Consider the following 23,065-nt stretch of genomic DNA (forward strand, 5'->3'; position numbering starts at 1 on the left):
GGCCCATGAGTCTCACCCCCTGCAGGATGTCCTGTCTGCCCTGGAGAGCAGCTTCAGTGATAGACTGATTCACCGTCGCTGTGTGAAGGATAGATTCCGCAGGTCTTTCCTTCCTGCTGCTGTCAGACTCTACAATGATCACTGCTAATTGTACATTTTGTCATCCATCTGCTGTAATCATGTACAATAGTGTAGTATAATGTAAATCACATCAGTGCAATATACTGTAGTCACTTTACCTGGTATTTATTTATATATCCAGTGATGTCCATATACTGTACATACCCATAGGCACATATTGTGTATACTTATAGTTTTTGTAGCTTCATAGGTTTATTCCACTTAGTACTTTTTAAATATTTTTAATTTCCTATTTATCTCATATCTTGCTACTTCTGGCTCTCTGCTGTGTACTGTACTTACTTTTGCAACAATGCAATTTCCCCATTGCGGGACAAATAAAGGTTTTCTTATACTTCTTATACTTACACACCTGGACAGGTCACCAGTCCATCACAGGGCCACATAGAGGCACACAAAGACAAACAAACACACACTCACACTCACTCCTATGGGCAATTTAGAGTCACCAATCAACCTAACATGCATGTTTTTGGACTGTGGGAGGAAACCGGAGTACCTGGAGTAAACCCACGCAAGCATGGGGAGAACATGCAGACTCCACACACAAAGGTCAGGTTCATCTATACCCAGTTATTCCTAATTAGGGTCATGAGGATCTGGTGGAGCCTAGGGAGAACATGAAAACTCCACACAGAAAGGTTTTGAACCAGGAACCTTCTTGCTGTGAGGCAACAGTGCAATACATTTAGATCATTAATAAGAACATAATTAACAAAGATATTATATTTACAAATCAGATTAGACTATATTAACCCTGAGGAGGAAGTTTACCAGCTACCCATTAGAATATAAAGTACCTGACATTAGCAGTACCTTTGGAAAAGTAAAATCACGTATAGATCAATGCGTCACTAATTTAACTTTAAGAATATTCATTATTCGGAAAAAGGCCATTCAAAATAATACAGACTTTCAGTGTTTTATGTATATTTTTAAGATAGTACATTTCAACTGTGGTATTATTACTTTACTTGAGTACACCTATTATAAAAATCTTTTTCAGTTTGCTGTGTTTGACATGAAATAAAACTGAAAAAAGAAATAATAGATTATTTCCTAATGTTAAATCATATTACACTGAAATATATCAGGAAATACAATACAAAATACTTAGATAGATGTGGAATTTATATTTTTTATAATTTGTTAAAGGGTGAATTTTCTTTATTCATCCAATCATTTCCTACACATCATGGGTGGCATACACTGAACTGCGCATCAAATGACATTTTCTCAGCCAGGTAGCGATTCAGTGTTTGTGACAGAAGGTAAAGAAGAAGTGAACAGCAGCAGCGGGCAGAGAATCAGTACTGCATGTATGCATGTATGTTTGAATACCGTTAATAGGAGGAACACCAGTATTACTACATGTTCCTCCAACCAGGAGAAACCAAGTGTGATCACATTGCATGACTTTAAACCACTGGTGAAAAGTATTTTTCATGATACATTTATTAATGCTTTGAATGCAAGTACACAATTTGAGGTACTTTCACAATACTACAGTATTTTTGATTTAAATGGCTTCATACTTCTACCCCATCACATTTCAGAAAGAAATATTGTACTTTTTACTCTATTCCACAGCATCCTAATGATCAAAACAGTTCAATTGATATGTCTCCATGAGTGACAGCTGAACATTATCACCTTCATGAAGGGAGGTTACTGAGGACAGTATGAAACTACATACATTTTGGGATGGTGGGCTATTTAAGCTTGATCAAGTGTATGAATAAAATAGAACTAATTAGATGCTGCTGCATAATGTGCTTATTTTACAATTATTTTGTTGATGGTTACTCAACCAGAATTTAACAGTATTTTTTACCTTGTAGTATTTCTACTTCTAAGGAAAAGACCCAAATATTTATTTCTTTACATTTAACAAATCATGTTGTTGTGCTTTTACATCATCACATAAAGATGTAAAAACCTTATTCATGTATTAAAGTTTTTTTTTTTTTTTTTTTTACTTCCCTTGCCGCTCCAGTGAATTCAATTAATCTGAGATACAAACATAAATTTACATTTATGTGAAAAAACAAATAACTCCAGACTGCAAAAATATTTAGCAATAGCACTTTATTGAACACAAACAACCCTAAGCCACAATACTGAATGACAAGACCAATTGGCTGCAGCAAACATTTTATAAAATAGATTCAGGTTTAATGTCACTTAATTGTTTTTTTCCTTTTAACGTCAGAAAGACAGATGCAGGTTTTTCCAAAACAGTGAATGATCTTTTACATATTTAACATTTTTGTAACAAATTATCATTCACATGTTCACACAAAGGAATAACAAGGCAAAGTGCTTTCAGGATTGCATTGTCGAAAAAAAAACAAAACAAAACAAAACAGAAAAATGAATGGCTTGAGGTTTAGGCGAGACATGGGTTGGTGATGGGGAGCGGGGCTGGTCCTGTCCTACACTAGGTATGATTTGGGTGAAGGGGTGGTGGGTGGGTGGTTTGGGGAGGGGGCCTGATCAGAAAACCTCAAACCTTTCACCTTGTCCTGTACCCCTTTTAGTTGAAACTGAATGTAAAATGTCGGGGCAGTGTGGAGACAAACACCTATGTAGCAGAATTTGGTTTGGAGTGGACCGATGGATTTGAAGGCAAAGAGCTCGAGGGGCTCAAACTCACCCTCGTACAGAATTACAAATCCACCTTAGTGTCTTTCTTGTGACAACCTGTGGTATCATTACAACTGCAGGGCAATCAATGGCTGACCCAGAATGAAGCTGTAAACGTTGAAATATTACTACAATGCTAGAGAGGGAGGTATATGCACAAGAGCAAATCCAAAAAGTAGATGACGTTTAAAAAAAAAACAAACAAAAAAAAAAACAAGAAAGAAGTCAATGCATGGTTATTTATTTTCTAAAAGATGATTTCTCTGACCGTTTATCTCTAAATGTTAAAGGGGATAGACTATCATCATAATCTGCATCATAACATTGTCTGGCTTCACATTCCAGTGGTATTTTGTCATATAAATGCTTCTCATAAATATTTTTTTCAATGTCAGACATATACACATACAGCACAACCAAGCACACTTTTTAAAATGTATAACTACCATTGCTTATGATAAATCTGTAATCCCGTACTGTGATACTTTTTTTTTGTTTTTTGTTTTTTTTAAATAGTCAGAACAGGTGGAGACGAACAATACTCAAGGCTGCTAAACAAGGAGGTAGGAGAAATGCTACTGAAAACACAGCAAGTGATGCTAACATGATCATTCACTTCAATAGCCGTGAGATACGCCACGCTTCAGCTCGACTTCTTCAACCATTGCTAGTGCCAACAGTTGCTATTCCAGTCAAGGTTTAAGGAGCAGCGTGTAACAACTCTTAGGAGATTTTCACCTTTATTTTCTAAAACGATGTGCAATATTGACTTGACCACAATATTAAGATATCTGCAGCCTTTCCAATAGCTCCCGGTAATGACTGGAATAGCAGCTGTCGTAATCTGTGAACTGAAGAAATCTTAGAGGTCCACTCGGCCTTACAAAAATTTGAATCGTGTCTTTACCCTATTTTCCCAGACTGGTCATATTTTAAATTGGCTAATTTCAACAGAGTAACTTCATTGGTCCTGTTGTCATCACAGGTCTAAAGACCACGCTGCTGGTGATGGCATTGACTCCTATACACACAGTAGAGTAGTATATTTGCAGATTTGTAAATGAGGTAATCAGCGTTAGGCTAAATAGGGAACCCTGTCATTGACACACTTCATTCACCAGCAAAGCAAAAAAAAAAAAAAAAAAAAAAAAAGTTTTCCTCAACCAGCGGGACAGGACTGTGTAAAATGAAATCACCATTGGAATGTTAGGTGGACGTGCCAACATGTTTTTTTTTTGTTTTTTTTTTAAATATATTTAGTTTTTTGTGAAGGTGCACTGTAAAACTATTTGATTGTAACTCATCACATGCCCTGATTAAGAGTCCTTCCACTCAGGACAAGGGCTCCATTGTATTTCCCCAGGTAAGCCACTCAAAGTAAAACAGGCAACCCATTATCTATCATCTTATCTTTTAAAATTGCAATGAATTAAGGCTGCCGCAGCAGCAGGTCAGTGCCTGCTTTAAGTCCAGTTGTAAGAGGATTGTTAATAGCTTGTGAGTTGCAATGAGGTGGCAACATCTACACTGAAGCAGGCTAAACATAAAAACATGAAAAGGGACTACCACGACTAAAATGTCACAGAACATGCATTACACTTCCTTTCCTACAGTAGGCTATTCCTGACAGCACATTCAAGGGGGTTCCTAAGGGACAAATTTCTCTGATATGGCTGTTTTACACTAACCACGCCTCATGGGAGACTACTACCATGGTGGACTAACAGAAGGAGCGTGTCGATAAGGTGCTCCATCAGAAGATTGCCGACTGATTTCGCCTGCACAAATGCTTTATGTCATTTAGTTCAACAGTAAACACTGGGACGTGTTTGGAACATCAGTTTTCCTTCGTGTTACTATGTAGCCACCACACACCCTCCCCCCAATACTCATCATCTGCTGGTGAAAACAAACGGCACTTTCAAGGGGAATGTTTCTCTAAAACCACAATCACAGGACCTCCAAGTAACAAATTTTGCAAACACATAGGCTATACAGTAGATATAAATCTCTTGAGTTTCTTGACTGTACAAGCTTTAGGCTACACGCTGAAAAGGGGAGACACGTAAGAACCCTTAATGCTCAACATTGAAAACAAATATAAGGCATTTCATATTTCCTTTTATCCGCATACATCACTGACAGCAGGTCTAAATATTTTTGAGAAAACATTTCATTCAAGAAGGAAGAGGATGCATATACAACTTTACACATGCAAATGAACATGTCTACCAGTTATAAACCAGAAGTCCCAACTACAATGCCATCAAAGTCCATCCAGAAGAAGAAGAAAAACAACACACCTACTCCTACTCAAATCGATCGGTCAACATGTGCACGGTTCTTTCTCTGAGCAGACATAGTATAAGGTTGGATTTTGATCACAGTTTTTTAGAATGGAATATCACACACTCCACTATCAAATGCCACCTCTGTGATCACAAACAAGAGGATCTCTTGAAATCCTTCATTTGCTACAGACAAGTGACTTTTGGTGTTAATGAAAAGGGCATATTAATATTTTATTCAACTGAGGAAGCAATGATAAACAAAAGGTTATTGCACTTTTTATCTTTTGTCTATTTCAACCGAGGTCAGCTTTAGAGAAGAAAATTCATGCCTTAATGTCAGACTAAGACAACATATGTTACGTCACTTCTATATTATGATCACACTGTTATGAACACTGCACACAGCTACTACTGCAACCCTACTTTTAGTCAATTTACCCTAAATAACACAAAACAATCTTCATAATAAATTTGCAACACAGTCACAACAAACAGTTTGCCTAAACTTGATCTTGAATGCAGGTACTGGCATTTCACAACTTGTTTGTATTGTGTAGTTACTAATCAGTGGTGAATACTAAAGACGAGAACAATCAGAAGGAGCTCTGAAATCCTTTCTACAGTTATTGTGTTATTGACAATCAAACCTCCTTTTTTTTCTGCATTCAGAGGAGTTGGATGTTTTTCCTCACAGCTTTGCCTAAATTTGGTTTCTAGGCTCCTTCACTCCTTAGTGTTGGGAGCCAACTAAGCCCCGAGGTGCCTTCTTTGGATTTGTGCTTCATACTTTTGTTCCCCATTGCATTCAATATTTGATGTGCCCTAAAATCGCATCAGTAATGTGCAATTTATTCTGCCACCCAAAAGGAGCACTCAGTCACTGGAAAAGCTTCAAGAAATCCAGACTATTACAGGAGTTTTTTTTTTTTTTTTTTTTGGTTTTGTTTTTTTTTTTTTTAAATAACCCAGATCACATAGGCTTGAACTAATCATGCTCAGAGGGAGTACGAGCCTATCTACTGTACGTTCACTGTAATTTCTTATTCCCATTATAAGGCTTCTGGGAAATACAAATGGAAGACCGTACCTTTCGGTAGTAACAAATAAAAGGCACCATGCCACCACTGTGCTCAATATTACACAGGTCCTATTGGTGTGGGGGAATTCATAACCAAATGTTCAGGCAGGGAAGGCGGTCAAAGTAGCATTAGTCGTACAGTAAAATTAGATTGTTGTGACTCAGAGGTAAAGTTTTATAGCTACCTTCAATTCCCACCTTAGACTGTACCCTTCACCTTATATGACTTGCACCAGATAACAGATTCATCTGTTAGTTGTAATGAAGCAAAACATGTTCAAACAGGGTAACTAGTGTAGTTTTTTTTTTTAAAAAAAAGAGGAACTTGTGCATGTTTAGGTTTGACATGCATATATTGAAAAGTCACTCATACGCACACTATAAGAGAAATCTGACACGACTGGCATCAGGTAAAACGAAGAAATCAGAGGATCAATGTCAGCGTTGCCACGCAAAGGATCACTGATGAGGTAAAACTGCAGGTCCAATAAAAAGTACAAGGTGCAGTTGGCTGCCCCTTTGTAAGGTGGGAAACATGAGACATCTGCCAACACTAATTTAACCCTTCAATGTTGATGCATCTCTGATTTAGGCTGGTTTAAGTAAAATTACACTACCCACAACAGGATGGATCAAAAGATTTTTTTTTTTTTTTTTAAAACTCTTAGCATAGCGGTACAAGTGTTAAGAATTTCCTTTCCATCTGAATTGTTTGAGGTACACCACTTTTATCCCCAGTCTCACTTGCCCCTAGATAACAGACAAGCCAAAGTTGATTGTTTACGAGTGAATTCTGAATTCATTCATTCACAGTGGCAAATATGGCGATATCCTAACCTCTCAGAGCAATCTCTGCACCATGGCAACCTTGAGCTATGTGCTACCTCAACTGATTTGTGTGCTTCTCAACACCCACACATCTGCAAGACCAAAATGAGACAAATCTTTTTCTTTAGCAATCCAACCACATAGCATTAAGTGTACAGGCGGTACAACCCATCAGGTGCTGCCAGGTATCATCTCCATTTTCAGCTTTTAAGGCAAAAGGCTCAACAGTGGATCAGAGTTGAATTGAAATTTGCCATTTACTTCAAGTAAGAACCCAAGACATCCATTGAGGCAAATTAATCCTATACTGTATATACCATGTTTTTTTTCTGGACATCAATTTTTTTTTCTCCTGGTAACACGCATATTACAGTATAAGCCATCTTGTTGAACACACAACCTAGGGATTGCTTTGCCAATACCAAAGGGACTAACTAGATTTTCTAAAAATGTCCAATTATAAAAGACTTCCAACAACACCAAATTCAACAGAATACTTGCTCCTAAATACTAATAATCCATGCAAATATTTATAGTTCTTTTTTGACTCTCATGGGTGAAAGACATGCAGCACCAAACACAAAACTGTAATAATCCTGCCAACTTTGGAATAAATTACTGACCAATTAAATATGATTTATGTCTAAAGGCAAATAAAGGTTTCTATGGCACTAAATGGGTGTAGCTTAGGTGCATTTTTGTCAAATATAGGCTATTTACGAGCATGTCTAATCATATCTACTGTAGACCTTTTTGCCCCTCTTGTTTGACTGTACGGTAAGGCAACCTCAATGGAATGGATGAAAATGAATGTTAAATTTATCTGAACTCTTCTCCTCTGTTTACCTTGTAGGCTACGCTCCACACAAATACAGTATATATGTATAGAGAAGAATATTACACAAAAGCAGGCCTATACTCCAGCCATAATGCCAACCCCCCCCCCCCCAAAAAAAACAATCCAGACCCTCAAAGCAGGAAGACTACTAAACATACCGTAGAATATGTAGAGGATAAGGTTATTACATGCTACCTGTATACTCATATCTATGCAAGACAAATGAAGAGCAACAGTTTAAAGTCAGGAGAAAACGAATTGCCCTGCTCTAAACTGACCCTACATTCATTTTAGTCAGAAAATTCATGGCTCAGATTTGATGGTCAGACTGTAAACATAAGCATAAAGCCATTGCTGCTTAACTAAGAGGTTTCCCCCTCTCAACACATTTTGGCAAACAGGCCTCATTTGTGACCACAGATTATAACGTCTAACCCGCATTTTAATCTTCCATTGGCATTTATGCTATGATTTACTGAATTGGCCTAAATGGATGGCAGTGCAATATTTGTGCTGCACACTATTACACACACTCACTATTGCTACAATCGGACCTTTCATTGCTTACTGACTCCAGATATATTGTATATGCTCCATTTGTTTAACTATATCAAAATTGTGATCTAGCTCCATGTGCAATCACTCAGTTCTCACTGGTACACAAAAAAAAACAAAAAAAAAAAACATGTAAAACAATACTGTGATACAACTAAAGGATTCAGTTACACCTTGTGTAGTTGCAAGGGGCAATGGCTCCATTTACTGGTCAGTTAAGGACATCACAAGAGGAAAAAAAAACAAAACATCCCTGCCTGAACAGACTGGGCAGCACCTACAGATGGCAGAGTGTATGTAGAGTGTTTTGAGGCACCTGCCTGAGGTGTCTGTGGAATCACCATGCTGCATTTAAGTGACTTGGATCAGAGTCTGTATTAATAGTAGGCTGGGTAATGTAACCTTGTCACATTATTGGGCAAGGTGCCCAGAAATAGATAACACAAAGAAAAGTCAGTGGGCAGTGGACACTGTCCTGAAGTGCTTAGAGACACTTTTGTTTTGTTAAATAATGCATTGTTAAGAGTACAATTTTGTTGCAGTGTTTGCTTATCTTTTGCAACCCTAACTTTCCTGTATTCAGCAGCAACACACATGCATGTAAACATAAGTACATACATTACATCTGCTCTGTTTTGCACACTTAGAACCTGAATGTACTAAAGTGCGTGCTTGACTATCTAATTAAGTGCTGTGGGATTAGGATTAAAAAGGAATTAAAATGTGGAAATTGCCATCAGAAAATGTAGACATATTCATCCTGCTGAGATCTGATTTGATTAATAAATTCTGTCTACTGCTTCAGCACAGATCCTGAGATTACAAAAAATTCTGTACCTATACCTAGTATTAATAATAATATAACGGTTAGTAGTATACCTGTCCTGAAAGTTAGAAATTGATCAAGAGAACAAAGGCTGGGGTCACCAATTAGTTCCATTTCATCTCAGACACTTACGGAGGTCACGCAAAACGGAAACTTCAAATCTATGACATTAACAGAAATCACTGCTCTAAAATGTACTTTGTCAGTTTTAGGAAGTCAAGCAAAATACAATAATGTGAAAGACTTTGCAGGGATATTATACAACATAGCCTAGTCTAGGTCCTCATCTCTCATCCAGTCAACTAACGTGTGCAATTGTGCCACTTCATTACCAGTGGATATGAAGTTATCGCGCCAATGAAAACAATCTGACTCAGTGTAATTTAACCACCAGCAGATAGTTTTAAAAACAAAACTACAAAATAGCACAAATTTAACATCTAAAAGTCACAAACAGCTCTAGTGGTCCGATACAATCATCTTTAGTATGCTTAGTACCAGAAATGGGATGACGAGACAACAAAATGAACACAAAAAAAAAAAAGAAAAAGAAAAAAAAAAAAAGCACATATTTGGATATCTGCTATTCCTGAAATCTAAAAAACAGGTATTGGCCTAAGCAAAGATCCCTCTCCTTTTCCCCTTAGCCCTATTTGCTTCTATAAGCGATTCTGACTCCCTGGTCATTGATAATGCCAGAACATATGAAGATACGTCGGGCAATGTTTTCCACTAGATATTACAGTGCAACTGTGGTTCAATGTTGTTGCTATCAGATGGGTGGAAAGATAATCAGTCTCAGGGCTTGTCATACTCTGCCATTACACAATCCAACTGAAATGATGTGTTACGGAAGGCATGGGTCAGAAGGCATTTCATGAGATGCCATAAAGGCAATCCAGTGCATTTGTGTTGACACTGACAGTAAAATGCCCAGCACACACAGAGCCATTCGTTGAGTCTTTAGGTCATTTTTCATGGAGGAGAGAAAAAAAAAAAAAAAAAAAAAAAAAAGAACATAAGAAAAATCCAAACACATTCCAGGGAAACAAAAGCCCTTGTGACAGTGATTGTCTATTCAATAACGTTAAACCAAAAAGCCAAAAGAAAATATTGCTTGAAAACTGCCCGATAAAAATAGAAGACAATACTTTTATCTTTCAGTAATAATAGATCAGAGTTGAGATATCAGCTATTAGATGTTTAAGACTAGTTCACCAGCTCCAAAAATACTACTTTTAGTGAGAGCTTGTTAAAACCACAATGCCGAAGGCCAGTTCAATTTCGGAAACACACAAAAAAAAAAACAACAGGTCATTAACGACTACAAATGAAAAACTGGTTGCTCTCCTTCGATAACTAGGCCAATCAAATTCTGAAATCTTACTTAAAAAAAAAAAAGAAATGAAAAAAAAAACACTGAAAGAGATGGGAAATAAATTGAAATGGCTTGTTCATTTATGTGCTCAGATATATGATGCTTTGATGAGGTGTTGTTGGCAGATATTACTAGTAAAGCCTTCATCTAGAAATAAACAAGGCCTCAGTCAGTCGCTATCCTACAGTAGTTCTCTAGTCCTACAAAAAGAGAACATTAGGCCTACGGACCCTGGGTGAAGATGAAGCAGCTGCTAAACGAGTTGACGAGGTATATCGAGATCTATTGTCTTTCTCTATACAGTACAATTCATCTCAAATAAATAATTTATAGCCATAGTAGTGTTGATCAACTTTGGTCATAACTTATATGCTTAGAAACATTCTAGCTTAACAAACACTTATTTAGCATCTTTAAAACCCCCATGTCAGCATTAAGAACAGAACGATGTTACAACGCTGACCCCAAACATGGCTCTCCTTTGGAAGGAGACATGCTAACGTATTCAGCAGCATCACCAAATTATCTTAAAATGCCAAACAACTCTAGGCTGTACATTTAAAGTACACTATGGAATTAGCATCTTTGTGACCCTTGTCCAAATTTCAGATTGTACTGTAGTACATAACCATTGCACTCTTAGGCAAAATTTTGATTTCTCCCTAATGTGGTTCCTTCATGAAAATCTAGGCTAACGAACAATTAGAAAACAACGAAGAAAGAAAGAAAATAATCTAAAAAAAACAAAGAAACTCTTTGATCATTCTTTTGGGAAGGCTCTATGTTCCTCTACAAGGTCACCACAACTGATTAAACATGATATGCCTTACACTGAATGATATGAAGAGAAAGACAGTCTAGGATACAGAGATTTCCATGCTCTTAGATGTTGGTTATATAATTATGTCAACATGGTTTTAAAGGGTTAAATGATTTAGAGATGGCCACATTGCTAGTGTTTGTTTTGGATGCCACACTTCAATTGAGTGACCTTGTAGAGCAAACAGCCTCTAGATATTGAGCACTACTAGGAGATGGAGGAATGGGATCTAATTGCATATTAGGTTTGACTGCACCTCAAGAGAAGACCAAACACTCACGCATACACAGACACACAAACACATACATACACAGAACAGACATGTGGGTGGGGTGCTCTCCTGGTCCTCTGGGCCATGTTAAAGGGAGTCGCCCCCTGGTGGTGGTGATGGTGATAGCAGCTGACTGAGGGGGATGTGTGACCTCACTCAGACAGACATCCGTCCAGGCCAACCGCTGCACCGTGACGATCTTTGACGTAGCCATTGTGGAGGCCATTGCTGGGCAGGGGGGTGCAGGCGGCGGTGATGCCGCAGTGCTTCAGCAAGTTGAGACCCGGGGAGGGGGAGACGGTGGGAGAGGAGCAAGAGCAGGAGGAGGGGTCCCGCTGGGGGAAAGGCTTCATGGTAGAGAGGATCAGAGCCAGGCAGTCAGCCACGTCCTTGTTGGGAGCACAGGCCAAAGCTGGGGTGTGGCCTGATTGACAACATATTCAGATTAGTGCTGCTCCAACATCATGAGAAACACATTAGGTAAATATTTCGAAGCTGACCCGACCAATGGATTATTGACTGTGTAATGTCACATACTGTGACGAGGCCACAGACAGCTCAACAGATTTTGCAGTTTTGATTCAAGTTTTAGCAGTTTTTAATGAATGTTTTTGATTGTACAGCCAGGAACTTCACTGTTCTGATTCACTGTACTCCTTCTGATCAGTGCCGTTTTAAGAAGCTGCACACAAGCTGCTAAACATCAAACAGCACACAGACACTGTTACCAACTAGCTGGTGAACATAGTTGAGTATTAACAGCTAGAGAGCCAAACACATCCCTTAGGAGCTGGTGGGAACCAAACTGGGATTACAGCCTGTTAATGGGGCAGCCCCCAAGAGGCCAAAAAATCTTTGTATTGTTTTCACATAAAACTCCCACATCTGAGAGTCGAGAAGCAACTAAGCAGCATCATAATCACAAGCTCCAGTGTCAGAAAATCAAACACACACAAAAAGAAAACTTGTACGTTGTGAAGAAGGTAATGTCATTAGGTCTCTTCTAGCAGACAGCTGTTTAGTATCCGATCCCTACAGGTCAACAATCACATGAACATTAAAGGACTCCTTAAAATCCTTCAACTTCCAATGTTAGGATTATGTTTAACTACTGAATCAACTGTTCATCCGAAGAAAAATTTGGGATCATAAGAAATGATTTTCAAAAATCAAATTAAGTGCCAGCAGTGCCTCACCTTCCTCATCCACAGCCAGCACAGTGGCTCCTCTACTCAGCAGTGCCTGCACCACCGTAGCCAGGCCATTACGTGCTGCAAGATGGAGGGGCCTGGAAGAGAGTAGGGAACAGTCAGGGTCATTTGTTATTACTGAAACTACAAAAACAGAAAAGCAATTATGCTTTTGTAAAAACGAAGGAACATAAGTCTTTACAAAAGCCAACAAATATATGCTTTTATCATTAAAATACATTTAAAAAAAAAAAACAACTCACATTTGCAGAGCACTGTTGGTGGCATTTATGAGTGTGGGACTGTGGATCTCACCCAGAATCAGCAGGGCACACATCTCATGACCCTAAGGACAAAACAGATAAAAACTGTCTACTTGGGCTACTTAGCATTAATACAACTTTTACATACATTACAGTACTGTGCTTCCTTAAACAACTTAACTTCAAAATATTGCTTAGATTCTAGAGGTCGACCCATCTAACGGCCAAGACCTTAATCGGCCGTTTTTCTGCACATTTTAATTAATCGGCAACAACCCATTTAGTTGCACATTAGGCCGATTTATAGGCAGGCACATCTGCGACTGGCTAAGCGTTGAGAGATGGAGCAACGCACACACTGTAGCCGTGCCATGTTTACATTAAACACACGGGGCTTCTGCTAATGATGGCAGGGGAAAACCATTCGTTTCCAACGCATAATTACATTGTAGTGTATTAGAGCTGATGCTGACTGTGATGTGTGCAACAAATCTGAAAGTAGAAACGTGTGAAATTCAGACAAATATTCCTGCTAAAACATGCAGGATAACTTTCCTCAATAAATGTGTCTGTGCGTCCGACACACGCAACACGGGCACGATGCTCCCACCAAAAAATACACTTTTAATGAGGAAAGTTAATGTGCATGTTTTAGCCAAAAGTTTTGTCTGAATTGCGCACGTTTCTACTTTCACATGCAAATGACTTGTTGCACATATGATTTGTTTACACATATTCTTAGACTATGGCCCTTTGAATTATAGCAGTGTCTGTCAACAAACATAAGGATCGTGACAGGTAACCTGCAATAAATTAATCCTCAATAAATGTTTAATTTAAGCAATTAAATCACTTTTTATTCCTTGTGTCTTTTCCGGCCAAAAGAATCGACATCATATATCGGCCATCGACTGCCCTGATTTCTAAATATCGACATCGGCCTGAGAAAACCTGTATCGGTCAACCTCTATTAGATTCTTTCTAATGGGCATGGTGGTAATGCTGTGCCCACCACAGAGGAGCCTTGACTTCAGGATCTTGTGAATAAACATGATGTGTACCTTGCTGCAGGCCAGGTGCAGGGCAGTGTTCCTGTTCTCATCCAGCAGTGTAAGGTCAGCCTTGGCCCGGTGAAGGAGGATGGCTGGACGACCCAAGACAAACAAATTTACTTGACACGACTTTGACAGTGTGATAGCTATTGGTTTTTAGCAGATAGTCATTCAACAAGAGTAACAGCTACTTACCAACGGTGCCGCTGTGTCCCTTGTCAGCAGCTACCATCAGAGCAGAGCATCCACTTTTGTCCACTGCATTGATCTCTGCCCCATGGCGAAGCACCAGCTGAAGCCCGGCAACATCCTCAGCAAATGCAGCAGCATGCAGTGGGGTCCTACAGGCACACACAGGCAGTTCAACCATTTACCATTTGACTACAGTGTTACAGCTTCAGAGCATTCAGAAGGATTTAAGTAACACATGAGGGCCTTCGTTACTACTTATTTGAGACAAAAGGAAGAGGTGTAGGTTAACAACGCTAGCTATATAACTAGAGATGCATCTAGTCTGTACCTCTCCCAGTTTCTTTAAAGTCTTTATATTATATGTTTTCCTTTTGAATCTCAGTTGTCACAAAAGAATTCAGTCAAATATTTCATTTTTCAGCCTCACCTTCCTTTGGCATCTCTGGTGTTAATCATGTGGACCCCAGCAGACTCCAACAGCCTCTCTGCAGCACCGCTGTGGCCATTCATCCTGTAGAAATAATATCTGAGTTGATGATTTCATCTGAACCTACTGCTCTTCATGTTATCACACACACACACACACACATACATACACACACACATACACGTTGGACATTTAGATCAAGTTAATACTCACAGAGCACAGTGCAGGGGGGTGAAAGGGTTTCCCTCTTCATGGAGAAATGTTTTAAATTCAAGTAAAACCTCCAAACAGTCTTCATGCCCTGAGAACAAACATAATGAGCTTTGTATACATGACTGATGTTACAATGATTAACAGTCAGGTGGCAATCAGTTATTTTCAGTTGATGAAAAGTAAACAAACCTCTGTAAGCAGCCCAATGTAATGGGGTGTATTGTTTGTTGTCCAGCAGTTTATCTTGTGGGTCTGTTGCCATGGCAGCCTGCACCAGACTGGCCAAGATCTCTGTGTGGCCTCTGGATGCAGCGTAGTGCAGTGGAGTCCTACCCTGGGTGTCCCGACACAGTGCAGAAGCTTTGTGCTCCAGCAGGGCGGTCACACAATCGTCATGGCCCAACGCTGCCTGAAGGAAGACAAGCAAGGTATGATGACAAAGCTTCCACTGATATTAGAACAGGAAGATACTTGGAAAAAAATATGATTACAACATTTTCTCTCATATTTCTCTTATGTACACCTGGACTGCAACAGTACCACTTTCCTGGACAGTCTATTATTAGATGTGCATTTGTCAATTATTATCTAACTGAAATGTGGGATTCTATGACTACTTTCAGTCCCTATGCAGGAAAACAGACACTTTGGTAACTGTTTCCTCTTATTCCTCAAACATCTTAATACATGTTGATAACTACAGTCCATTAATTTAACTACCACATCTGTAAGGGAAAATGCATGTGAAATATTTAGGTTGTGTAGTATAATTGTCATTTGTGTTGACAAGGCTGATGCCCTGCTACTGCAGCTTCAAACTTTGATGGACCTACCCCTCTGTGTAAAGCTGTGCGTCCCCTCTTGTCCTTGGCATCTGGCAAGGCCACCTTCTCCAGCAGGAAGTGCACGCAGTCAGTGTGACCTCCCAGAACAGCTAGCATCAGAGGGGTCCTGACGGGGGCAGAAATAATAACAGACATGCTTTTTCACTGTACCTTCATTTATCAGATTCACTATTAGCAATAAAAAATTTTTTCAGAGAAACCAACTCACTGGCCAAATTTGTCTGCCACATTGGTGAGATCTCCCTCCTCCCCATAATCAATCATCATGCGCAGGCAGTCTGAGTGCCCATTGGCAGCTGATACCAAACAAAGCACAGGAAAGACAGTTTAAAGAATATTCATATATTTGTATAGTCTATAACAGAAAACTCACATTCTGAAGTGACGGTATAAAGTGAAACACTCCAGCAGACAATGATTACCTGCAACATGAATTGGAGTCCACATGAGGCGGTTGTCATTGAGGAGACAGGAAGCCCCCTGAGCCAACAACACCTCTACACAGCGGCCGTAGCCTTTCTGGGCAGCCAGATAGAGGACAGAGCGGCCTGCAGCATCTTGCATGTCTACATAAGCTGCGGTCTCTGTCAGCACACGCAGCGCCTGCCAGTGCCCCTTGTCAGCCTGAGGGAGCGGAGCAGAGCAAGTCAGTCACAACTTTGCATTTAGCCAAAATTAATTGGCCGATTAGAACAAGTATCGACCAAGGAGCTGATGCAATGTGAAAGACTTACAGCAAGATGCAGTGGACTGACTGGAATACTGCTTTCTATGTCTCCCAGTGCATTAAAAGACATCTCCAGGAGCTATAAAATAAACCAAGTGGGCTTAATTTAATTTAGTGAGCAAAAATGAGTTTTCAGGGATATTGTATATGATTCTTTCAGGATTTCATCATATTAAACTGCACACAAGCCAAATTGTACTTCACTAACTCACTGCTTGGTCAATAAAACTGTGAAATACATCAACTACTGCTGCTCTATGCAACCAACAGTCTAATCTAAAAAGATATTTTAAAAAAAACAAAACAAAACAAAAAAAAAAAACAGAAAAAGTCTAAAAAACACAGAACAGCAGCAAATTTTCACAGGGTTCTAGTTCAAGCTCAAATGTCAAAAATACAAGTAAACAATTATCAATATAGTTTCCACATAATGTTCTGATGAACAGTTTACTGTATCATTCACTAATTGTTGCTGAGATGTGCTGTGATCTCAGACTAAACAGAAAAACCCACCAGCTCCAGGTTCTGTTTGTTGCCGTGGTAAGCTGCATAGTGAACAGCGCTGTAACCCTTTGAGTTGACCATCGATGGATCGGCACCATTGTCCAAAAGATGCTCCAAGCAACTGTTTAAAAAAAAAAAAAAAAAAAAAAAAAAAGTTACAAAGAAGAATGAGGAAATAAATAATATTTAATTCAAGGACTCATGGGCATGAATGTTTCCCACAGAAAAACCTATAAACTCACAAGTACGACTCCTTTGCCTCATCTTCATCATTCTGATGGTTCCCAGAAAAATGACGATCAGCTCTGGACGGAACAAGAAATGATTTGATTCAATACATTCTTTTGAGGTCAGGTTAATATACACATCACCATTGCTGCATGTGGCATTTAGACAGTATTGCTGCTATGCAAACAAAAATTTTAATAAATTTTCATGACGACAGAAATGAAAGTCAAAAAAACTTTTTTTTTAGCTCACCACCTGTTTGGGAATTTAAAAATCTACCAGCTGACTTGACAAATCAGTATTCTGAATCAACAGCTGACTTTCGGCCAAGCTTGATAAGAATTCAGTGGGTTTTGTTGCTTCATCTGTTTAGGAGAAAGAAGACATAAGGAGAGAGAAAAGATTTCCAACCTGCTGAAGGATTGAGAAGCGGCAGAGTAGTGCAGGGGAGTACAGCCTGTCTGGTCAGGCTCATTGACCTCAGCGCCAGCGCTCACCAGGGTCACAGTGCACTGGTACCTCCCATTAGCAGCCGCATAGTGCAACGGTGTCCTACAAGTGGGAATTAAGAAGAGAGTACAGAAGCAGTTAGAATACCTGTTTATCTTACATGTTTGGGGATACACATGAATAGTGGTAAATTAAACACAGAAATCTGACAGATGGATAAGGGGGAACTCACCTTCCCATTATGTCCCTCTTATTCAAGTCGGTACCGCTACTTAAAAGTAAGTTCAGACATTCAACATTTCTGCAGAGACACATGACAATGAGAGAAAATTAGCTTGGGCTAATGGATAAAATGTGAGAGCACAACACTATAGCTCATTTTAAAATTCCGACACCACAGTAGATTCTGCATCTTACCCTCCAGAGGCAGCAGCGTGTAGACAGGTCCTCCCAAAGTTGTCAGGGGTGTTTATGTCAAACCCAGCTGATAGTACATGCTCCTTACTCATAGATGAAACTATACTATACAGCTGACCTGCAGGGCAATAAAGAAAACTGCTGTTTATATAAATGCAGACAGAGAAGAAAATAAGAAAGCTCACATTTATAGAGCAAAGACAAACCTGAGGAGAGTAACTTGCGACAACAGTCTGAAAACCCGTACAGCACAGCTAAGTGCAAGGGGAACATTCCGTGGATCCCACGTCTGAAAAATAAGACAATACAGAACAAAATGTTAGAATCCAAATAATCAATATTAAAACTATAATCCAACTTAACCCAAGCACATAATAACATAAGGTATTCATATGAATGCTCTGATGCATTAAAGCCCATGCTAGAGTGGGTGCTTTTACAACCAAATGGCAGTATTATATTCATCGGTAATGCCACATTAGCTTTTCTGATACCTGGCCGTATCTGCGCCGTTGGTCATCAGAGTGCTGATCAGCAGTTCATGGCCGTACTTAGCAGCAACGTGGAGAGGAGTATTGCCATACTTATCCACACAATCAATTTCCCCACCTGATGGAAAAAGGGAGGAAATCAAAGACCCATTAGGAGGAGAGAAGGGCCTGCACCAAGGTATTCTCACAAATTACTCAGACAGCACAGTCATCAGTACCATTTTGGATGAGGATCTGAGAGCGTGTGAAGCGTCCATGAATGGCTGCCATGTGCAGGGGGCTCTTCCCTTCTTTGCTCTGTTTAAAAAAAAAAAAAAGACAATTCAGTAAGCTAGAACGGCAGATTAAAGATTTGCCTGGTTTATGATTATCATTATGCACATCTCATTTTTGTGCAGTGTTTCTGAAGTACTGCGGCCACTCCCACAGTCACCTGCTTATTAAATATATCCAAATTCACATACACTTCAAGTAGGAGGTCTCATTGCAACAGTAATTCTTTAGGTTACTTTCACACATACCATAGTAATGTCATTTCTGGCAACTAAAGTGTGTATGAGAAACTTTGCACCCATGCACATACATACAGAAATAGTAAAATGTACTGCTTTTATTCTTTCTCCATTTCAGCCTTCCGGATTTAATCACTTTAGACTTTAGCTGCGGCCCAAATATACACCGACTTTTCATTAAATCAGTACTTTAATATATTGTCAAACAAGTGATTCTCAACTACAGTATCCACTAAAGCAAAAACAAACAAAAATTGTAATGCATTACTACCTCTGTATTTTTAGGTGAAAGTCAAGTATAATTAACATGTTTATTGATTACAACAACTGGAACAAGTAAAGTAATTATAAGTAATCAGAGCAATTCAGACATTCAACCCACTTTAGGACCTAATTCCTCACCATACCAGCCAAAAAGTATAAAAGACATGAAGGTCAGTTCAGTATTCATGTTGAATAGGACTAAATTACTTTGCAAGTCACTCTTGAACTCACTTTTTAGTGTGCAACACAGCATCTTTGGTTTTTACTGGCACAGATCCAGCTGCTGACCTGAGGTCACTTACTGGTGCTGCAGGAGCTGGTGCAGAGTGGGTGGTGTCAGGCTTTGGTGACGCTCCTGATGTTTGCACATTATTATTTGATGGCAGGTGTTTGCTGGAGGCTTTTAGACTTTTTCAGTTTTGTGTTCTTCAGATTTTGAATGTGACTTCAGCACCTGCAGCTCCTAATTTCAGCATTTTCTTACATAGAGCAGCAAATTTTGAATTCATTGTGCCTTACACTGACTGCACTGTTTTCGGTCCAGAACTAAAACTTGTACTTCTCCTTATTAGATAAGTGAAAATAACAGAAACAGCACTCTAAAGGAGACAGGGTATAATGTCTGGTACAGCACAATGCAATAGCTGAGTGCTCTCTGAAAAACTCTGACAGAAATTTTCTTGTTTTTAAACAAGAATAATGTAAGTATGGTGGTTTCTCTACAAATTAGCAAATTATCTGGGTTCTGACTTGGTTTTGCTACAGTGAAATAAATATGAACTAATGGGAGAATCAATGTCAGGTCTGAGATGTATTAAGACTTTCTGAACCCTAAATTTCAGATTATTGAATTTCAGAAACCTTGACAGTCTTTGGCATATTTCATACCTGCTGGTTGACATCTGCCCCATTGTTGACCAGCAACTCCAGACACAGGGCACCGTTGGTGGAGACGGCAGCCAGGTGCAGAGGGGTGTATCCGCACTTGTTGGGCTGGTTAACATTAGCTCCATGGTTCACCAGCTCAGTAGCCACAGCCTCCTGCCCCATGTAGCAAGCCACATGGAGTGCAGTGTTTCCAAAGCCATTGGGCTCATCAATCTGACAATAAATCATAAACGTGACAAGATCAGACCTATGCATAGAGTCTGAAGTAAAGGGTTCCTGGAACCTTAATGTAACACAACAAATATTAGCACAGACTACTTTGGCTAAATTAAAAATCTATTTTTAGAAAATCACTGACCTCTGCCCCCATCCTCAGTAGGTACTTTACAATTTCGATGTGGCCACTTGCAGCAGCAGCATGGAGAGGTGTGTAGCCCTGCTTGTCTTTGCAGCTTTTGTCTGCGCTGTGGGACACCAACAACTTCACAACCTCTACATGCCCTACAAGAAACACAAGAAGAACACATCAGCACTATTTCTAATAGAGATTCTATTTAAACTGAAGAATTCAAAGGAGATTTCAGTGAGACAAAACCTTGGTTCACTCAGCAATATAGCTGACTTTATCCCCAGTTTGTAACTAAAGGATTTGTTAAGGTTTCTGCTGATTATGAGTAACAGGTGGATTTAGCTGTAATCTGACAATGCAAAGTTCTGCTATGTGACAGTGATGAGAATATGAAACTTACCCAAGTAAGCAGCACAATGAATAGGTTGTCTCTCTTTCTTATCGATGGCACTCAGGTTGGCCCCTTTGTTCAGCAGCAGCTTTACCATCTATAAGACAAGTAAAATCAATGTAGAGAAACCACCACACTCATGTTCTTCTTGTTTTAAAACATCTCAAATAGAAAAAGCAAATAAGTCTCACCTCCTGGAACCCGCTTTGAGCAGCATGGTGCAAGGCAGTTCTGCCAGTGCGATCTGCCATGTTCACATTGCTCAGCTGGGTTAGCAGGGCTTCTGCGCAGCGGGTGGCACGGTTGGCAGCAGCCACATGCAGTGGTGTCTGCCAGAACTTGTCTCGTGCATTTGGCTCTGCTCCGCGCCTTAGCAGCAGACCCACTGCTCTCTGGAGAGAAGAAAGCAACCATAAGAGCTGAAAGCATATATCATATCTGCAGTTTGCAGCATTTTCTTAAGTCAGTGCATTACTTTGATGCAACCTCGATGAACTCTACAATCACTGTCACTGATTACATAATGGAATTATAGGTTGAAGGTAGTAATTACTCTGTGAAATGGCAAAAGGATGAAGTTGTTGCTTACCTCATTCCTGGAAGCAGCTGCCCTGTGCAACGGGGTCAACCATACGTGGTCTTTAGCATTTACACTGGCACCTGAGCAAAAAAAAAAAACAAAAAAAACACAAGATTTGTCAAAATGGTGCTTTCTGATATGTTTGGTCAAGAAAAGATCAAATGTACACTGCATATATTTAAGGCATAAATATCAAGAATGCTTGCAGCTCACTCACCTGATTCAATGAGGAGGTCCATTACATGGACGTCACCCACACAGGCAGCAGCATGAAGTGGTGTACGGCGCTCTTGGTCCTGCATGACGAACATACATACAGACATATATACCAAGTGTTTAAAGGTCACGTTTAACCAGTATTTTGTGCCACGACTCCTTCAACACATGCACCCATCTTGCATTGCGCCTAAATGCGTTTCACACATACCAGTGCATTGACATCCTCCTTTTTGTGCAATAATAGTTGAACTTCTTCAGCATTACGACTGAAGATGGCCTGGACCAGAGGAGGCTGCAATACAGAGAGAGACCAGTCAAGTAATCACTACGATAAAGGCTGCACACATTACGGTAACGTTGATCCGACTGATATATGACCATCACACTACGCTAACGTTATGCGATATCTTCGTCAATGCAGCGAACTACACAGTAAATCGGTTACATTTGCTATCACGATATTAAACGTTGTTTTTATCGCTATTGCTATAAATCACGAAATGACGTTTCTGATTGGTTCCAGGAAATAGACCTAGCCCTGGCAGAGGCCCGAAGGCCGTTTTCGCACTACTTACGTCAGCTAGCCAAAAGGCTCCAGCTAGCTCATCCTGCTCGAGAGCTGGCCCGGACCCAGAGAGGGGCCTAGGCAGGAGGACCCACAATTTGCTCGTTCACGTCTCAATACCGTATGCTACTCTTTGCCAACAATTACATCACAATAGCGCCGGCATAATTTTAAATAAACACGCAGTGCAATTAAGCTAAATGTGAAAACAAACCATTGAGCGAGTAAGACGTAGTATGCTGCGCACAAGAGCAGGTCTTTCCCAGTAAATAGACTGCGCCACAGCACGAACACGGATCGCTTTCTTTCAGCATACCTGGTCTGCAATGTTGAGTACTCCCATCTCCCAAACTCAGCCAGGACGGAGCTCCTTCATGAGGATAAAACTTCGAGGTATATTGCGGTGCGCTACTGTATCCACTTTTCAGACTACACCCATAGCTGGTTGCAAACAGAAATGCGGTTTCGATCTGTCACTGTTGTTGTCTGTATCCAATGTCTGGTCTGACGGTCCTGGCTACGGCCGTGCGGCTCCGCCTACAGGCGTGGCGGTCTGTGCTCTGGTTCTCGGCTGAAATGGCGACACCGTGTGGCTCAAGACCGTGTCGCTCTGCCGTCACCCTGAA

At 39.9% G+C, this 23,065-nt stretch overlaps 1 protein-coding gene across 1 annotated transcript; it reads right to left on the minus strand.

The window, feature by feature from the left end:
• Positions 1-2,210: 2,210 nt before the first annotated feature.
• Positions 2,211-22,922, minus strand: ankrd52a (ankyrin repeat domain 52a). Its single transcript, XM_026331404.1, has 28 exons — positions 22,756-22,922; positions 22,083-22,166; positions 21,873-21,951; positions 21,665-21,735; positions 21,267-21,467; positions 21,085-21,172; positions 20,694-20,836; positions 20,336-20,548; positions 18,890-18,968; positions 18,675-18,789; positions 18,387-18,469; positions 18,181-18,298; positions 17,996-18,064; positions 17,725-17,865; positions 17,328-17,390; positions 17,095-17,206; positions 16,589-16,660; positions 16,277-16,478; positions 16,063-16,150; positions 15,843-15,960; positions 15,199-15,418; positions 15,010-15,097; positions 14,797-14,880; positions 14,373-14,518; positions 14,187-14,269; positions 13,126-13,208; positions 12,869-12,960; positions 2,211-12,096 (listed from the first exon to the last, which is right to left on the minus strand). Exons 1-28 carry the CDS (start codon positions 22,780-22,782, stop codon positions 11,825-11,827), a joined length of 3,234 nt encoding a protein of 1,077 aa, XP_026187189.1. The 5' UTR covers positions 22,783-22,922; the 3' UTR covers positions 2,211-11,824.
• Between the last annotated feature and the right edge of the window lie 143 nt (positions 22,923-23,065).

The sequence above is a fragment of the Mastacembelus armatus genome, chromosome 7 (assembly GCF_900324485.2).
Source record: "Mastacembelus armatus chromosome 7, fMasArm1.2, whole genome shotgun sequence".
Taxonomy (NCBI): Eukaryota; Metazoa; Chordata; class Actinopteri; order Synbranchiformes; family Mastacembelidae; genus Mastacembelus; species Mastacembelus armatus.